Raw genomic sequence first — 21,000 nt, 5'->3', positions numbered from 1 at the left:
TTCCTTCTTCAGGTTGATTTGATGGTAGGCCGAATTGAGGTCGAGGGTCGATATGAACTTGGCGTCTCTGAGCCTGCGTAAAATATCTTGCATGAAAGGGATGGGGTACGCGTCCGGTTCCGTGACTGCGTTTACCTCCCTTAGATCTACGCAGAACCTCCAGGCTCCGTTCCCTTTCTTGCCCATCACCACGGGGCTTGACCATCCGCTCTTGGATGGCTCGATGACCCCCGCCTTCAGCATCTCGTTAACCTGCCGATGCATTTCCTGTTCGACCTTCGGCGAAACCGGATAATACCTCTGCTTAATCGGCCGAGCGCTTCCGACGTTGATTTCGTGCTCTACCCCGATAACGCAACCTAGGAATTTCCCTGGCTTTGGCAAAATCTTTGAGACCATCTGGCTAATCTCGTCTCGTTGGGCGTCCGTCACTTCCGCGATGCCCACCGATGCTAGTTGAGCCAGCCCTTCGATGCTCGCCATTTCCATGCGTATCTTGACCTTCTCATCTTTGAGGAAAAGTTCATTTTCTTCCGAGTCTATCACGGCTTTGAACGCTTTGATGAAGTTGACTCCCGTGTAACACTCGTCCGCTAATCTTGGGACGATTGCCACCCGGATTTCCCTCGTCACTCCGCCTACTGTCATGGGCATGAGGACGTGACCTGTTATGGATACCTTCGTACCATCCGGCAACCGGCAGGAACCCGCATCTTTCACTTCTAGCCTCAAACCCAAGTGCGAAGCGATTTCCAGCCCTAAATTACCCATCGCAGTGCAAGATGCTCCCGAATCGAATAATGCTCTGATCCGGAATCCCCCTATTTTGATGGGCAAATACCATCTCGTCTCATCCTCGGGTTCGTATTCCTTGCCCCTAGGTCGACCTCGACCGTCGCCTTTGGCCGATCCGATAGCCGGTGGGGGCGGTCCTCTCTCCCTGGGCGCGCATTGGTTGGCTTGCCTCCCGCAAGTTCCTTCCTCCGTGGCGCCCAAGGACTCTTGGCCATCCTTCCCCTCCTCCGGGTTTTCCCGTGGATCTGCTCCTGCGGCGTCTAAGTCCCTATCCGTGGAACTCGATATTCCCCTACCTTCGGATGATCGAATTATCGGCTTGGATTCGCTCTCCTCGCTCGTTCCCTGCGTGCTAATCTCGGTAGAATATTCACCTCTCACTCCTGATACTTTCGCCAGCGCCTCAGTCGGGGTTATCGCCTGGTTCGCCTGCGGGATGTCCCCGTCCCGCTGACTATCGGAGTGAGGGATCCTCTCTGTTTTTGGGACGGTAGGGACCCCCTCTAACCGTCCCTCGCCTCGTTTCCCGACTTTGGGCTTTCCTTGCAGTCGGGGCAATGTCTGATGCTGAAGCCCAACCTGCCACACTTTACACACGTCAGTGGTTTTGAGAAATCGATCTCTCGTCGGGGCCCCTTTGACTTCATCTTTGGGCTTCCGTTTTTCTCGGGGATTTTCGGTTTCTCAGCAGTTGGGATCGGGCGTTGACTCCTTCGGTCTACTATCTTCGAGATCAGACTCTCCAATCCCTGTATCATCGTGGACGGGAAGGCTTGCTCCAGCAGGCCCGCTAGTTCCGGTGCTGTTGGTTCTTTCTTTCCCTCCTCGTCCTCCTTCCCACCCGACATGCCCGCTACCTTCGGCCGACGGTTACTCGCCGTTGTTTCTCCGCTCGTGGGTTGATACGCCCACTCAGGGAAGAGGGAGGCCTTGGGTTCCAGCAGCGTCCGTTTTTGTCGGGCGAAAGTGATGTCGTTCTGCGCTTCCGTCGCTAACCGGCATAACTCCCGGATGGATACCGCATCTCTTCTCTTCACGTGAATTTTTATCTCGGGAAGTAGGTTGGAGTACATCAGCTCGAGTATCTCCGCCGGTGGCATCGGCGGATGTAGCTTACTCACCATGGCCTGTAGTTTCGTGAGGTAGACCTTAGCTGGCTCGTTTTCACCCTGGTACCTCGATTGAGCTTCTCTCTTGAGCCTCTGCTGCTGTTGGATGCTAGTACCGAACCATTCTCTCGCGTCCGAAATAAAGTCCTGGTAGTCTATCCAATCCTTATTATTATTCAGGTACCAAGTGTGGGCTACCCCGGTAAGTACATCGGGTAGCCCGAGGAGCATCTCTTCCTCAGAGAGACCAGCCGCCAATCTTTGGGCTTCGAGTTTTTCCAGGAAGACGTCAACGCTCTGGTCGTCTCCTCCGGAGAACTTGACTCGCCAGCCCCTCACGATCCTTCCCACGTCTCGTGTAGTTGACAGGCCCGTCGTCGTGTTTTGCCCATAGCTGCCTGTGTGTCTTGTGGTGCCACCTTTAGCAGAATTATTTACTGAATTCTGCTGTCCACTCCCCCCCGAGGGCTGTATTGGGGGGTTCCATCGTGGTTGTTCCGTTGGTGGTGGTCTTTGTGGGGTGCTTCCTGGTATTATGGTGTCATAGTGTAGTGTCACCGTGTCCTGGAAGTTTACTGTTTTGCTGGGCAGCTGTTCTGTTTCTAGGGTTGGTGACGATGGTTGGTTTTCCTGGAGTAGGTATATTTCGTTTTCGATATTGCCTATCCTTTGCAGAGCCCTAGTCATCCTTGATGTTTCCGTGGCCTGGGTAGCGCATATAGTTTGTGCCATTTGCGCTATTGACAACACATACTGGCGTTCTCTTTCCATGGCCTTTTCGACTTTTCTAAGTCGATTTATCCATTCGTGCATGACTTCCTTGATTTCCGCGGGGATTGTAACGGGCTTGCCCTTTTCGTTATATATGATGGGCATCTCGTTATCCGACGTTGTTGAAGCTTGCTCGTCTGCGTACTCGTCGCTTCTTGAGATTCTTTCCGCTCTTTTAGATAGGGATTGGCTCACCGATAGGTTTAGCTTGATTGCGATTTCGTCATCAGTGAGTAGTCTATATAGAGGGTGGTTTTCGCGATCGGTTGCTCCTGTGTCTTCCAGTGTTTTGCACTCCTTGGAGATGTAGGCGTATCTCAATTCATTTCTTCGAATTGGGTCTTGGGCGATTTCTTGTGCTGTAGTTTCGTCAAAGTCAGCCGATGTGTAGTCGCCCATCAACCAACGCTGGAGTCTCTGTGCCCTGGTTGTCTTTTCGCCGTCGCTTCTTAATTCTAAGGTTGCCAGAGTCTGATGTAGTCGATCATCATCTAGGTTATTTATCCACTCCTCTATTTCTGTTTCTGTGTCGTCCATGTCCTTCATGTTTGCCATTCTTCTATCTATTATTATGCGTGGGTGTGCGCTGAGTTTGATCTTGTGATGCTTGTTGTGTGTGTGTGTGTTTTTGATTTTCGGTATTATTTGCCGAAATAACAAAAAAAACTTTTATTTGAAGTAAAGAAAATTTTAATATTTTAGGTTAATTCAACTTTCATTATTACGGTGGTATTCACCATGAGGTTTCTTAGCTCGCCTTTTCTACGCTAATTTTACAATGATCCTACCTATTAATTTTCACATACTGTTTGTAGGTGAAAATTTGTTAGTTTTTGTTGGCTTAATTAATTATATAAATTTTGTCGTCGTATAGTGAGCATTTATAATTTTAAGTGAAATTTTTAATATTTATGAAGGGGAAATTTTAATGAAGCGAACAATTTTTCGCGTTCACTGTATGGTTCTCTGGCCTCGAAATTTTGTCTAGGTTAGTAAATACTCTCGGTCTTACAATCGTTTGTATATACACTGTATTTACTTCGTGGCCAGAGTACGTTCGACAAATTTTATTGCTCTGAAACCTCGTGGTGTTTCTTTTTACACACACACACACTGTTTATTTAGTTTAGCGCGAGTCTCTCTCTCTCGGAATTTTTGTCGCGCGCGCCTTATTAATTCTCTTGTCCGGGTTCGTCCTTTTCCTTCTGCTTTGTTTTCGTTTAGTTGGGCGCCACTGTAACGGTAGCTATTTCTTCGTTATTGTAAATTGCTGTCCGTTAACAAACTATTTATGCCGCCGTTGTTTCTCTCTTCCGGCTAGCCCCGTGCTGAAAGCGCGATCTGAAAATGGGCGCGAAAGCACGGGAGAACGCAAAGGAGCGACGGTTGCAGGTTCTCCGAGAACGTTGCGAAGGAGGAGAGGACGCAGAGAATATTAGGTGTCGCCGAATAAATTCGCCGCCTTATTCAAAATAATCAGGGTGGACTTTATTCGTTGTTCGTCATACACTCGCGCACATTCCGCATCGACCGAGAGATTCGAGCCGCACGGTCCGCTTAGACATACGCGTGAGAGAGAGACGGGAGATACGGTTTCGATCGGCGCACAGGCCGCGCAATTTTCCGCACGCTGGTATTACAATATTGGGGAGGACTTACGCGAGCGAATGCTGCTGCAGACAGCTTCGCCTAGTTATTCTAATTCAGCCCCGCGAAGGTCGTCACCCAAAATCGCTGAAGCCAGGTGGATTATGGTTGTGCTCTTCCTTGTCGTGGGCGACGATTCGCGACGAGTCGGATTTCCCCGCTCGGATGGTGTTTTTCGATTCTGTCGCCGTCACACACTTCTGCTGCACGGGCCACCAGCCTCAATTTCGACACTCTCTTTCTCGAGAACCGATTCACCTCACTTAATTATCTCTCGCACCAACGGAAAGAATCAACAGAAGAAGCTCAAGTAGGAACAAAAGATCGCTATCCGCGTACTCTCTACTTGCCGGTCTCACGTGTACTGTCCCTCGGCGTGTCGCGACTATCTCTCTCTCTTTCTCGCTGCGCGGGCCCATTGCGCATGGCGCGCCATTTTATATCTCGCTCATCTACCCCTTTAACGAGTTCGCTCGTTACAATATATATAAATATATATTTTTTTAAGTATAATGGATGTGTGCCATAAAAAGCACTTACTTATCTTTAACACCATGTTTAAGCAACGACGGTCGTTAAAATCTGAAGTTTTTTAAAAAAGTATATTTTTCAATTTTTTTTTTCAGGCAGTATGAACAAAAATTTTTTTTCAAATTTTTTTTTAATAAGCTTCATTTTCATAAAAATAAAAGAAAACAAATTTGGTTGACAAGACAATAAATAGGCTATTTTAGAATAAGATCTTGGTTTGATTTTTATATTTAGCATATTAATTTTATATTTCATACCAAGGTATTTTATACTAATTTTGAAAATAAAATGATAAATGATTAAAAAGTTATAAACAATTCAAAAAAACGTGAAAACTGTTGATAGAATCGACACAATTTTTTTGAAATACGCAAAAAAATATGAACTTTAATAATATGAGTATGTTATGAATTATTTATTTATAAAAAAATGTAGACTTGTTAGTGAAATAATTGCAAGTATCGTAAAAAAGAGTCATTCCGAGTGGAACATTTTTTATTGCAGCCGTAAAAGGATTCAAATAGTCGGGTTATGAATTGAGAGTCACGCCCATTGTATTTGTACCGGCCCTGCTTATGAATGAAAATATGAGCTATGATCTCAGTCAGAAACTGTATGCATTTTGGTTGCGGGATGGCAATAGTTTGGACGTCCTGAAAGCAACAGAGTTCCGAACGCAAACAGTACGGTCTCTCGTGCCGGAATGACATCGATTACTAACTTCTTTACGCGCTGTTGTTGCGACTCAAAAGCGCGCACATGTCGGTTTCGGAACGGCAGTGATTTAGACGTCCCGAAACCAATCCAATACCAATCCACCATGCGCGTCTTGACTGTGAAGCGGCAAGCGCTATGACGCTCCGCAACTGTAACTATTGCTTGTCACAACTATCTGCGTCGCATACCTATAACTCCATCGCTCTCGACCGTACCACGCCGTGACCGTTTCAGTTCGTCATCGATGAGATTCAGAATCGCACAATCATATCAGTTTCGGATTTTCCGTGAGCAGGCGGGTCTTGGATTTTTTTCCGTGTATAAAGATCTTTTGCGAATGAAAAAAAATACATATCTATCATACATTGCAACGGTAGTCGATTCGATCTATCGATACGTTAGCGATTCGGTAGCATTCGCGATGTTACAGCGAACGTCTAAAAGAGTGAGAGGGGGGGGGGGCAAGAGTTCAATTTTTCAGTTAAACCTCAGCTGTTATCCATGGAACCGCCAAAAGTTTTCCACTGTGTTTTGCCGTTTGATAATTAAAAGTTTTCTGGACGAGTGATAGTTAGGATGCTAGAAATAAAGCAGCAGTAATCCCAGTAGCAGCAAGCGAAAGAGCAGCATTTATCAAAGCTACAACCGATCTTCGTGATTGTAGCAGCGCAGCTGGTTCCACAGGAGCATCTGTAGTTTTGCAGAATAACAATTACGGCTGATCACCGTAATTGCACCGCAGGGTAAGAGCACCTCCCTTTTTCTGCGCGATAAAATACTTACGATAGTATTTTGTCAATCGCGATCGTTTGTGTGTGTCCGCGCCGAAAGTTAGTTTTTCGCGGTAGAATTTTCAATTCATTCTCTCTCCCTCTCTCCCTCTCTCCCTGTATTATTGAAAGTTTGTAAATCCTATTCGCGAGTACAAGTCTTTCGGCCCAACGAAGACTGTAGTTTTTTAGTTATAAACAATCTTGATTATATTCACCGCATTACGTTATTTCGTTTTCTTTTAGTTTAACGGACCCGTCACCGGTTATTTTTTTGAACCGATTTCATTTAAGGGATAGTTGGAGTAAACATTAGGTCACTCACACCAAAGATAAATCGAGTGTCACAAGTCAGGTGACTTAAGGTGAGTTTAACTCTATTGGAAAAGGAGAGATTGGAACGAAAGTATCAAACGTAAAGGCGAATACACGTATACTCATACGTGTTTAACGGAGCGGCGGTTAGCTCTACATCATGGGAGTTTGTTCTTTAATAAACCCAATTTGTACCAGCTAATCCACCCCGTTACGTCAAATGACTATTTAATTGTTTAATACATCTGTCATAAAAATTTATCATTGATCGCTTTATGCATTTAAGGGTATTCATTGTTTTTTTTTAAATTAAGATTTTTGAAAAGAAAAAATTATAGAACCTTGAAAACTCAAGTAATGTGGTTTAATTACCTGATCTGCACCAGCGCTCAACAAAAATCTAACCATATCCAAATGTCCTTTGTAACACGCTAACGTCAAAGCAGATTCTTTAAATTCGTTTGAATGAGTATTAATGCCTGCACCATGTTCTAATAAAACTTTTGCAACCGATACGTGACCAGCACTGGCAGCTTCCATCAAAGGCGTGTGACCGTTTTCATTATGATCTTCCACATTAGCTCCTGCTTCTAGGAGTACTTTGACAACTTCTTCATGACCACCAGCACATCCGTACATCAGAGGAGTATTGCCTAAAATACAAAACAAATTACATAGTTCTTTGATAACAAATAATATTTTTCATTATTTTATTGTTCATTGAATCGTTGTAAATATTAATTGCGTTATCCGACCGTTAATGTCAGAAGAATCATTGACACATCGATTGCATACCAAGATGGTTTTAAAAAAAAGATATTTTTTTGCAATCAAGGATTTTCCGTGAATATATTTTGGATTATGTCTTTTTAATCCAAATTTATTTTATTACATAACTGGGCTGAATATGACATATAATTCACTAAGATATATCGTCTACATTTATAAAATTTTCGCATATATACTCGTATATAAATATAAGGCCTAAATTTTCATTCATCAAACCTTCTTACGCCTCCTCACGAGTTCTTATTTCAAGAACTAGCTTCTCCTCAAATAACATGCGAATTCTGTTAAATTTAACGTTATTTTTTATGTAGGTAGACGCCTCCTCACGTCTCCTTAGGATTTTTACCTCCTTACTCCTCCTCGCGCCTTCTCGTATCAATTTACTATAACTGTAACATTAGTCTCATAAACATTTCCATAGCTTAAAATAGCGATGTGTATGTGTACATTTTAAAAAAATCTGAACTAGTCAAAAGGCTTCTTTTTGTATGCACTACTTGCTCCGCTCACAAACCCCCATAATTAAATTACAAATAAACGATTAAATTATATCTACGCGAATATCCTCAAAGTTTTTATTTATTTATAAGTTTTTAGCTTATAAAATATATTTCCAATTTCGATACCTATAATATTTATTCTTGAAGATTTTTAGAAGTTAGATGTGTATTATGGAACATTACATGTTACATGAGACGTTACAACCGTAGAAATATTGCAACGGTAGTCGCAATATTACATTTTACATTTTGCAATTATATTTTGCAATTACATTTTGCAACGGTAGTCGATTCGATTAATTGATCAGTTCGCGATTCGGTACACTCACGATATTAGTTCTAACGACTAAGAGATAGGGGGCGCGCGAGAGTTTAAATAATCAGTATAGCCTCAGCTGCTTTTGCGATAGTACCGCCAATTTAGTTTTTTGCACTGTGTTTCACCGTTATTTTGCAAATCGAAAGTTTCCTGGAATTTTGGCGTGCGCGAGTGATAACAAGCAGCATCTCGACAGCAGCATCACAGCAGCAGCATCTAAAGCAGTAGCAACAAAAGTAGAAGATATTTGGGTAATTCTTGGCTATTTCAAACAGTTTAAAACTTCAAATCATCAATTTTGTTCAAAGTTGGTAGACTTGTTATCTATACAGAGGTTAACATCTGTGCAGAGTTTTAGATCAAAATATTGATAAGGGGCCGACTTATCAACTGTTGAAAAAATATTGGACTTTTTTTTATTAATTCGATTTCTCGGACACTAATAAAGATATGGACATGATTCTTTTTTTAAAAGACGCGGAAAGAGTTTCACTTTTAAAATGTAAATAATAAAATACCAAATCATTTATTTATGCCATTGTTATAAACAATTTTTTCAAAAAATCGACGTTATCTCAAAAAACGATATTTTTTTTTTTAATTTTTGTACCATCGTGTTCCTTGTCATTTTTTCCACAAGAAACCGTTGAGAAAATCGAGTGCCCGCTATTAGGATTAAGATAGCACTAAAATGAAACGAACCGCGCGCTAGCCGCTCGGCCGTCTGCTACTCATGCGGTTCCAACGTTGCTTGCTGCAATTGCCTTCTTTAAAGAATAAATAATTTCATATTCTAACAGTTTATATGTATTTATTTAAATAATATATAAATTAATTAATTAAATAAGTAATTAAATTTAAATTAAATTTTGATGACTTATTTACTTAATATAACGTAATATAAAGTAATATAAGTAAAGTAATATAAGTAATATAAATCTGAAACAACATTGAATGAAACATTTGCTCTGTGCGTTTGATCGGGCGTGAGAATGACGTACGAGGTGTGATCAAAAACTAAGATGAATTTTTATTTTTCTCAAAAAATATTTATTTATTCATCAATTTTTATTTTATCTCCTTCAAAGTAATCCCCCTCGGATATAATGCACTTGTGCCAACGCTTTTTTCAATCCTCAAAGCATTTCAAAAAATCATATTTTGTGATCTTGTTTAGTTCATCCTTCGATGCCGTCTTTATCTCCTCAATCGTGGCAAAACGCCGTCCTTTCATGGGCCTCTTCAGTTTTGGGAACAAGAAGAAGTCACAGGGGGCCAGATCTGGGGAATACGGTGCCTGTGGCATCGTTACTGTGTTGGTTTTAGCCAAAAATTCGCGCACAAGCAACGATGTGTGAGCAGGGGCGTTATCATGGTGCAAAAGCCAATTTTTATTTTTCCACAAATTCGGACGTTTCTGGCGGATTGCTTCGCGCAAATTGCGCATAACTTGCAGGTAATATTCCTTATTTACTGTTCTACCCTGTGGCAAGAACTCATGATGCACCACGCCCCTGCAGTCAAAGAAAACTGTAAGCAAAACCTTTACATTTGATCGAACTTGGCGTGCTTTTTTTGGTCTTGGTGATCCAGAATGCCTCCACTGGAACGATTGAGTCTTAGTCTCGACGTCATAACCGTATACCCTTGTTTCGTCACCTGTTATAACTCTGTTGAGTAAATCTGGATCTTCGTTGACGTCATTCAGTAGCTCTTGGGCGATGCTCATGCGACGTTTCTTTTGATCGAAATTGAGCAATTTCGGAACAAACTTCGCTGACACACGTCTCATGTCTAAAACACTCGTCAAAATTGATTGGCACGAACCAAATGAGATGCCAATATCATCAGCAATTTCTCTAATGGTAATTCGACGATTTCCCAACACTATTTTCTTCACTTCTTCAACATTCTCATCAGTTGTTGATGTGCTGGGGCGTCCAGAACGAGGTTCGTCGTCGGTGTCTTCTCGGCCTTCTTGGAAGAGTTTATACCACTTGTAAACATTTTTTTGGCTTAAAGTAGACTCACCGTATGCCACTTTCAGCAATTCAAGTGTTTTGGAACATTTGATTCTATTTTTCACACAAAATTTAATGCAAACTCTTTGATCCATGTTTTTAGACAGCAGCAAATCGTGGAGCACGCAAAACACTTCTAACCTTGATGCCTCTCACAAACAAACCAAACATACTACAAAGCTGAAATTTGGAACGTATGTTCTAGACGAGTGTACCGACATAACCAAATAAAAAAGTCGAAGATCGAACGGACGTAGCCCGCTAAATTTCAAAATTCACCTTACTTTTTGATCACACCTCGTATATGAAAATATATATGGTAGAAAATATAAACACCAATTTGTAATAGCTTCTAAAAGTCTTTAAAAGTCTTTGAATTTCTTACGAAAAAGAATTTATGCTAAATATCAAAAAAATTTAATTGAATTCGTCAAAAATACATTTCAAAATACTGTAAAAAAAATTATTTATGTTAGTGATGGTGCCGGAAGCCAATATAAAAATAGAATGAATTTTCTAAACTTAGTTCGATATTACGGCATTTATTCTATGTAGAGCAGAGTGGCATTTTTTTGCAAGTTATCGTGTTAAAAGTCCATGTAATGGAATTGGTGGAGGTATAAAAAGATTAGCTCGACGAGAAAGCTTGCTCGGTAAAATCATAAGTAATTCTGCAGAATTTTACAAATGGGCGAAGCAAGTTATGCCTAAAATAACGTTTATTTACTGTAGTCAAAAAGAATATGAAATTTTTGAAAGTAGCATGTATAGTCAATTAAAAGATGCTCTTACTATACAAGGAACACAATCACTGCATGCATTCATTCCAGTTAGTGATGACAATACAACGGAAATTAAAGTAAAAAAATCTTCATACTCTTCTGAATTTAAAATAAGACGCATAATTTAAAGGGTTTTTTTTTGTAAAATTACTTGTAAATAACTTATTAAGAGTATTATGGTGTAGGTCCCATAAAAAAACATTTTTAATTCGGCCGCATCCTAAATATGCGTCGGTCTCAAGCCCGCTCAAACGCAGAGAGCGAATGTTTAATTTCAATATTATATCAGATTGTATAAAAAAATAGTTCATTTACATTACTTACTTAATTAATACATCTATATATTATTTAAATAAATACATATAGACTGTTAGAATATGAAATTATTTATTCTTTAAAGAAGGCAATTGCAGCAAGCAACGTTGGAACCGCACGAGTAGCAGACGGCCGAGCGGCCGAGCGGCTAGCGCGTGGTTCGTTTCATTTTAGTGCTATCTTAATCCTAATAGCGGGCACTCGATTTTCTCAACGGTTTCTTGTGTAAAAAATGACAAGGAACACGATGGTACAAAAATTAAAAAAAAAATATCGTTTTTTGAGATATCGTCGATTTTTTGAAAAAATTGTTTATAACAGTGGAATAAATAAATGATTTGGTATTTTATTATTTACATTTTAAAAGTGAAACTCTTTTCGCGTCTTTTAAAAAAAGAATCATGTCCATATCTTTATTAGTCTCCGAGAAATCGAATTAATAAAAAAAAGTCCAATATTTTTTCAACAGTTGATAAGTCGGCCCCTTATCAATATTTTGATCTAAAACTCTGCACAGATGTTGACCTCTGTATAGGTAACAAGTCTACCAACTTTGAACAAAATTGGTGATTTGAAGTTTTCAACTGTTTGAAATAGCCAAGAATTGCCCATTTGTGAGAGGCAGCGCAGTTAATCCAAGAAGTACCCTCTACATTTTCCTATTTATTTTTGTCTATCGCGAGCGTAATTTTTTTGTATTCGCGCCGAGCGTTAGATTTCGGGGAAATTTTCGAATTCTCTCTCTCTCTCTCTCTCTCTCTCTCTCTCTCTCTCTCTCTCTCTCCGAATTATAATTTATAATTGTGAATCCTATCGCATGCGTTAGTCTTTCGGCCCATAAAAGACTGTAGTTTTTATTGATTAAACTTTGTTAATTTTATTCGCCGTTTACGTCATTTCGTTTCCTATTAGCTTATTCGATCTGTAAAGGCTTAAGTCTTAATCCGATTTCATCTAGGGGATTAGGCGGGTTAGGCATTAAGTCAGTCACACCTAAGATAGATCGAGTGTCACAAGTCAAGTGATTTAAGGTGAATTCAACTCGGTTGGAAAGAAGACACTGAAACGAAATCATCAGACGTAAAGGCGAATACATGTATAACTATACATGTTTAACGGAGCGGCGGTTAGCACTACATCGTGGGAGTTTGTGCTTAAATAAATTTCTCATTTTTGATAAATAACCACCCCGTTACAATAAATATAACACATAAATACATAATACGTACACACACAAATCCCGCATGTAGTACGTACCCATTCACACTCGAGCTTATATAGACACAAGAGCGCGCGCGCACTTTCACATGCATAAAGCCATACACACTCGCATACATCCACTATTGCTCGCGCGAGAATCATGTTCATACGTAAGTGTTGTTATTTAACTGATGAGGATTATTAAACAGCTTGTAGGTTTCAACTAATGGAAAAATTATTCATCCGGAGCAGCGTAACATAGAAAAGGTAATTTAACTTAAAAAATTAATAAATTATATATAATTAATAAATAAAAATATTATTTTAATTAGTAGTTTTGGAAAGTGTTGATAAAGAGATCTCCTTGAATAGTGTTAAGGAATGAATTTTCTGGATTGGAAACAGGAAATGGAAAGGTAACTTAGAAACATGCTCGCTCGCACATGCATATTTAATTATACACACACACATACATACATAAATACATACATACATACATACATACATACATACATACATACATGCAGAGCTGGTCTAGTAAGAGCTAACCCCCCTCGCTGGTCAAATGCCAACTTCCTACGTCCTCGTCGTGCTCTGCGGGAACGTGTCCGTCGCGTCAATGTTCTCAGCAGCAACGCTAAAACGGACACGGCTAAAAGGAAGCTCTGGCTCGCATATGACGCAAGGATAGTGGTGACTTGCTGAGGCGGTCAACCACTCATCACAAAACACACACGCACACAGACGTGCTTTGTGGAAACGTGGTCCGTCGCGTCAATGCTAGCAACAGCAACGCTACAACGGACATGGTCAAACAAAGCACATACAGACACAGACATACATACAGTCACACACACATAGCCGTGCTCTGCGGGAACGTTGTCCGTGGCGTCGATGCTCATAACAGCAACGCTACAGCGGACGCGGGCGAAGCAGAGTACATACACACATACGAACACACACAGAAAACACACGCGCACGTACACACACACACACACACAGGGAGGAGTAGCAACCTCGTTAAAAAACCAAGGTTCATCTGACCCGGATGATGGCACCTTGTCAAAGGGTCCCCGTCCAGGGAACGGACCCCCCAAGCTGAAGGTGTCAAGCGACCCGTGCCGATGTAGCCTTGTTGGCTCTCGGGGGTAACAGAGAGTCTCATACGGAGCCTTGGGAGCACCTGGCGAAACTCCCTCGTAACTAGCCTTGTCCCACGCATGCGGGGCTCTGCGTGGGATCGACGACATCTTCCCTAGCTGCTCGTGGGATCAGAATGGATGATACAAAAGAAAAACAAACAACAAAAGAAGACGTGGAACGGACAAAAGAAGGGGACGATGGCCAGCAATGTGCAGACTCGATGGTGAGCTTGTGGAAGCAGCTAATAGAGGGCGACAACCGAGAGCAAGAGCTCTTAAATGCGCTGGAGCACAGGATGCTTGCTATCGAGAAGGTGATAGTACCTGCTAAAAACATTCACAAGAATGTGAAGAGCGATCACGAAGCGGCCATGTCGTACCTTAGGCGACTGCAGAAAGTGCGGCAAAAAAATTCAGAGGCAAAGAAGGTATTCGAAGATAGATTAGAGGATACGCTGAGACAGACAACAAATGAGGATGAAGATAGGAATAAAAAGAGACCTGCAAATAGTCCTCCTGTTGAATGTAGGGCCGCCAAGGTGAGTGCCACAGAGGGTCGTAGGGCTGTTAGCCGGATCGAAGGCTACAAAGATATACCAGCAGATCAGGCTAGCCGGAAAATCAGAGCGGTAAGAAGGCAATCCCAGAGCAACCGCGAGGAGACGGAAGAAATACCGCAAGGACGTGCTGATGAAGACTGGCAAGTGCCTCGAAGTCAGAAAAGGCCTAAAAAGAGAGAAGAGAAACGTCAAGAAGGCAGTGGAGAACCAACCCATAGAATGGTTCCGCAGAGGAAAAACTTTCCAAGGTCAAGGCCGGAAGCAGTGCTGATAAGAGCGAATGGAGAAAATAAAATCTCTTATTCGGATATGCTGAAGGAAGTAAAGAAAAAGGTTAGTACGGAACAGGTGGGGTCCCAGGTTGGTAAGGTGCGGGAGACAAAGGATGGCAACCTATTGCTAGAATTGATAAAAGGCTCCAAACTCGAGGACATCAGCGTGGCGATACGCTCGGCTGTCGGAGACCAATTGAGTGTAAGAGCTTTGGTCCCGACAGTGACGATGGAGCTACGAGAGGTAGGATGTGTCTACGCTCGCGCGCGCGAAAACAAGATGGTAACTAGGTGCTACAAGTGCCTAGAATACGGACACATTGCGGCTGAGTGCACAAAGAAGATTCAGGGGAAGCTATGCTATAGATGTGGGGAACCAGGACACTTAGCGGCAGGATGCGAAAAACCGTATAAGTGCCTAGCCTGTGAAGCGGAAGGTAAACCACTCAATCATAGGACGGGCGATGCAACGTGCGCTGCATTGAGGGAGGCAAGAGGGAGGCTGGACCCGAAACGCGGAAATGGCCGAGCTTCTTAACACAAATATCCGAGCAGGTAAACCTCAACCGGTCCCGGGCAGCTCAAAATCTTGCCTTACAAACCGCGAGAGAAAGAGGGGCAGGCATTCTCATCATCTCAGAACAAAATTGCGACATGCAAGACATGTTGTGGTTTCGGGACGCTAGAGGAGATGCGGTAATATATGCATGGAAAAGCGAGAACCATGACACAAGAGTGCTAGCAGCTGGAAACGGATTTGTAGGTGTAGCGATAGGACAGCTGGCCATATACAGCTGCTACTTTTCTCCAAACGCCCTAGATGTCATAGTGGAGCAAGATATAAATGCGCAATTGCAGGAGATCAGCAAATGGAAAGGCCCACGCATAGCGGCAGGGGACTTTAAAGCCAAAGCAAGGGCTTGGACGGGAGGGCCCCAAGACCATAGAGGCAACCTGCTAGAGAAAATGATGGGAACACTCAATCTCACGGTGGTGAATACACCAGGCGTCCATACCTTTGAAAGAGGATGCTCTAGGTCGGTCCTGGACCTCACTTTTGCTTCGACGATAGCGACGAAAGTCATCACATCGTGGGAGGTGCTAGAGGAGGAGCCATTAAGCGATCACCGATACAATTGGTTAAAATTACAGGAAGTTCACGAAAGCAGTACCAAACGAGAGGAGGATGGAGCCTAACAAAAATGGATAAAGGAATATTCGGGCAGAAAATTAGCAAAATAGCTAGCATGGAGGGATGGACAGCAGAAAAGGCAGCAGAAAGACTTATACAGGACATCACGGAAGCATGTAACGCGTCCATGCCGCGCAGACCTCTACAATATCATAGGAAACCGGCCTACTGGTGGAGTGAAGAGTTGGCGGAGCTGAGGAGAAAGTGCAATAAATGCCGACGGAAGTATCAGCGAGCGAGAAAAGCGAACTGACCAAATGTGGCAGAATACCAGCAGGCCTACAAAGAAGCCAGGAGAACCCTGCGGATCGCAGTCATATCGAGCAAGGATAAATGCTGGAAGGGCCTAATCGAGACGATAAATCGTGACCCTTGGGAATCCCCCCATTTTGTAAGGTAATCACCTTACAAAATAGTGATGGGAAAGCTATGTAAAACATCCGGGACGAACGTTCCAAACGATGAACCGAGCCTACGCCGAATAGTGGAGGTGTTACCCTGTTCCCTGCAGGCGAATCTCGGACTAGCTTTACAAATGAAGTAAGGAGTTCCCCGGGAGAACCATTCACCCTGCAGGAGCTAAATAACGCAGCCAGAAGATTAAACGCTGGAAAAAGCCCAGGCCTAGATGGCATCCCAAATGAGGTTTTGCGCTTGATAGTGGTCAGGAACCCTCGGATGCTGCTAAACGTTTTCAATAAATGTCTAGCCGAAGGAATCTTCCCAACCAGGTGGAAGAGACAAAAGCTGGTACTGATACCGAAGGGAGAAACAAGCTCTGCTGCGAATCCCTCAACGTACAGACCATTGGGAATGATAGATACAACGGGGAAGCTGCTCGAAAGACTCATTCCTAATAGAATGGAGATATGGATTGCAGGAGAAGAAAACGAGGGGATTTCTCCAAACCAATTCGGATTCCGGAAGGGAGTGTCTACCCACCATGCACTACAGAAAGTGCAAGAACGGATATCAGAAGTCCTCTACAAATTGCTAAATCGAGGGGGATATTGTGCTATAATAGCCCTGGACGTCAAGAATGCGTTTAATTCTGCTGGCTGGGAGCGAATATACCAATCTCTCGAAAAAGAGAAGAAGATGCCGTATTATCTGCTGAAGATGTTAGATAGCTACCTGAAGGATAGGACACTAGTTATAGTGGCCGAAAACGGCAGAATAACTGTCGATCTGACAGCGGGAGTGCCGCAGGGATCAATAAAGGAACCCTTCCTGTGGATCTGTATGTACGACGGATTGCTGAGACTGAAACTACCTAATGGAGCATCGTTAGTTGGTTTCGTTGATGACTTGGCATTGATAGTGGTCGCAGAAACGGTAGAGCGGGTGGAGGTCATCGCAAACGAAGCTCTGGAGCTGATCGCTGAGTGGCTAGCCAGCAGGCTGTTACAGCTTGCAGTGCGGAAATGTGAAGCTATCCTAGTGACGCGGAGAAGAAAGTTCAACCCTCCCCAGTTTATAATAAATAGAGAAATAATTCCCTTAAAGAATGAAATAAAGTACCTAGGAGTATGGCTAGATAACAAGTGGTCTTTTAAACACCATGTCAAGCAAGCAGCAACGAAAGCATCGATGGCTTGCACATCACTCGCGAGGATAATGCCTAACATAGGAGGACCATGGCCGGCACGTAGAAAATTACTATCAACAGTTGTAGACTCGATCCAACTGTATGGCGATTCAACGTGGGCAGCACGGGCCTTGCCAGCAGATGTAGACCGACATATAGGATCGGTCCAGCGCAAGATGAACCTACGTCTTATCAGCGCATGGCGGTCGGTCTCAAGGGACGCAGCGAATGTATTGGCAGGAGTACCATCAGTGAGACTGTTAGCCTTAGAAAGAAGGGAGATCTGGCAAAACGAAGAAGAACAACGGCAGCGACGTGGAGACCTCTCTGAGGAAGAGAAAAATCGCATACGAAGAAAAGTGCGAGAAACACTTTTGACAAGATGGCAACAAAATTGGGAGGTAACAAAAGACGGAAGATGGACCTACGAACTCATTCCAAGACTAACAAGGAAACCCCCCCAACCCGACCTCACCGATTTCAATAATCTTTTGATATGTTATAGTTCATCAAAAAATAAGACATACGTATTTTTTTTTATCGGCGGAAAAACACTATGAGGGGGTGAAAACAACCCTCAAAGTTCACCCCCAAAAATAGATTTTCCAATGTATCTCAGCATCTAATTGATATTTTACGACCAAACAAATTTCATATCACTTCTCATGTGAAAAGCAAACTAGCACATGCAATTCCGACCACAAGGGATGCAACCCTTATTTTTTTTATTTAAAATACTATCTATTTCATGGCTATTTTTATGAAAAAAATTAAAATAACCCGAAAAAAATTGGAAAAACTATTACCCTACATAAAATACAAAAATAAAGTTAATCTAGTCAAGCTTTTTTCAAACTACCCCCTTAATGTTGAAAAACCACCCCCAAAAAATTGTTTCCAATACATTACAGGTCCTGTTGATAATTTACTGTAAAATGCGTTGCTCATCACTTATAATGTACAAACACATTTATCTCGTGCAGTTTCGACCACGAGGGTTGCAACCCCTAATTTATGTCATCGAAATTTTTATTTTCTCCATTCCTATTTTTGAAAAAAAGTTCATAATGAGCTTAAAAAATTGGAAAAATATTATCGTGGATAGAATACGAAAAATATGTACCAATTCAAGATTATATCACCCAACAAGACCCAGAACTGGGACAACGTTTTTCCAAAGTATTTTGTTGCGCCGATTCCGAATCTGTCCGGAAAAATGATCCATCACCCAGTAGCAATTTCTAAAACTCCCCTTATATCCCAATGGCAATTTCCCGCACTAACCCGCACTATCAGAATGCTTACAACCCCCCCTAATAACCCCCTAAAAACCTCCAATGAAAATGCCGTTAGCCCCACACTAATAGCCTGAAGACATAGCTGAGCCCCCTTGCAACCTTATGGCAATGCTTGCAACCCACCGAATAACATAATGGCAACGTTATCAACCCTGCTAACTACTGGGGTTATTAGGGGGTTATTAGGGGGAGGGTCTTATTGGGGGGGGAGTTATTAGGAGGTTAATGGGGGGTTGTAATATCCCTCCTAATATCCCCTTGGGGGATATTAGGAGGGTTATTAGGGGGAGGTTTATTACCATCGCTATTCGGTGATTAGGAGGGTTGATAGCATTGCCATTGTTTTTGTTGGTTGAGTTTTTCTCCTTTCTTGTGACTAAAATTGTAAACTGCCAAGTAATATATATTTAATTGATTTTTATATGCGTTACTATAATTCATTCAGTTACCAATTAAAAACAATCAAAAAAATTAGGACGGATTTATTGTTCATACTTCTTACAATAATGATATTCTTCATAGAAGTGCTCGAAACATAATGATTTTTTGCACCAACCGCAACGTATAATAGCCACATTTTTGCATCCTTCTATGTCACAATGTGTATTGCAGGAATCTCCAAAACTGTAAGCAACAGGATTGTCAAAATTTTCTGGTTTTTTAGTGAGGTAACCACTCTTGAACCAGGAATATTTAAAAAGATTAGTATATCTTGGTGAAGATAATTGATTGTGGACTAACGACTGAAGTTTAATAATGTTGTTTCTTTTATGTAAATCCAAATCATAATTCATCAAAATTATGGTATCTGAAAATTGGCGGACAAAGTTCTTCCATATGCGAAATCCAAAAACATCAAGTGGCTGAATTTTTCCCGTTGTGCCAGTCAGTATTTTTTTAAAATTTATAATTTTATCACGTGGAGTTACAGTTTCTATGGCATTGCCACAATGACCGCTCCAGGAGTCAAGCAACAGCATCGTATTGGAACCTACATTAGGGAAATATACTTTTTGCAGCCATATTTTAAAGAGATCTAAAATCAAAAATCTTATTTGTAAAATCATTTATAATGACATTAATTGTAACTAGATGGGATTATGTATACCTGTAGTCAACTTTCCAGATTTAGATGCTTCTACGTAAACATTTTCGGGTCTAAATAAAGTGGTTTCAACAATGGGTCCAAACTCATCGCTAGATTCCTTCAAAACTAAAAAGAGTGGTGACAGTAATTCTCCTGCGGCTGATATGAGTGGCTGTATAGTATAACTGTGGGTTGTTGAAGAAACTGGCTGTACTAAACACTGTACCTGCTTTTCTTCTTCAACCGCTAGCGTTCTTCCGGAGTGCATTTCCAGTTGGAATCCGCTCTGATCAGAATTAAACACATTATGAATTCCAATTATTCTTATGCCTGCTTTAACATCAGCAATAAAAGTATTTGCTTTAATCGTTAGTTCTGAATTACTTTCTAGTGTTTTCTTGGTTATAAACTTATTTATTTTCCGGGATACTATTCTATGAGCTTTCTTGAATTTACAAAGCCAGTTATCCGAAGCTTTAAATCTTACATCTTCTGATCCTATAATCTTTTGAGCTTGCAATGCCCATCGACGTATGTCACGATCATGAATGGTGTAACCAGCGTCTACTGCTGCTTTAAAATTATCAAAAGTGTACTGACAAATTCTTGCAATTTTTTCTCTATAAGTACCAACTTTGTTGACTGTATGAGCCCAACGTTTCAACTGACTCACAGATGAAACTTTCTTAAATTTTTGACGTACACTTTCAACACTTAAATTTTTTTTTTGCCACTTCTCCAGTATTCTACGGCTCTTTGCTTATATTCAAAACTGACATCTTCATTGTCTTTGGTACAATGGTTGGTGGGTGCTTCGAAATCGTCAGGAAAATGGTGTTGAACTTCATCTTCTACTATTTTTGCAGCATGATCTTTGTAATCTTCTTGAAAATCTAATGTATCTTCAACGATCATATCTACTTCATTGAAATCATTCACGGAATCTATTAAAATGCTTTTAATTCTTTCCGACAATTGAATCTCTTTATAATTTGTCTCACTTTCAGGTATTTGTAGAGTTTGAAAGTAAGCTAATAATAAATTTAAAACGTTCAGAGCGTTAATTTTCATTTTTTAATCTGAAATAAAAATAAATATATATATATATATATATATATATCTTATATATCTTCTATCATATTAAACAGAAGGCGCGAAATTCTCCGTGCGTCCGTCCATCCATCCGTCCCCTTTTTTTCCTTATTTTTCCTCTGTATAGGTCTCTCCTGATATCGCTGGGGAATAAGAAATTAACTGAATAACAAATAAACAAATTAGGA

The 21,000-nt window shown here is 41.5% G+C and overlaps 1 protein-coding gene across 1 annotated transcript in view; it reads right to left on the bottom strand.

Annotated features, from left to right (window-relative positions):
* The window catches only part of LOC131675531 (ankyrin repeat and KH domain-containing protein 1-like), a gene marked incomplete at its 3' end in the record, with an annotated part of 299,369 nt that overhangs the window by 171,176 nt on the left and 107,193 nt on the right, over positions 1 to 21,000 (bottom strand). The window contains exon 3 of the mRNA XM_058954545.1: positions 7,028 to 7,308. Within this exon, the coding sequence (XP_058810528.1) occupies positions 7,028 to 7,308 (281 nt within the window). The remainder of the gene's footprint in view (positions 1 to 7,027; positions 7,309 to 21,000) is intronic.

This window comes from Phymastichus coffea, unplaced genomic scaffold (assembly GCF_024137745.1).
Source record: "Phymastichus coffea isolate CEN01 unplaced genomic scaffold, Cenicafe_Pcof_1.1 PCOF00024, whole genome shotgun sequence".
NCBI lineage: Eukaryota > Metazoa > Arthropoda > Insecta > Hymenoptera > Eulophidae > Phymastichus > Phymastichus coffea.
Note: the sequence above shows the minus strand (reverse complement) of the source record. Positions and strands in the feature narration are given on the sequence as shown.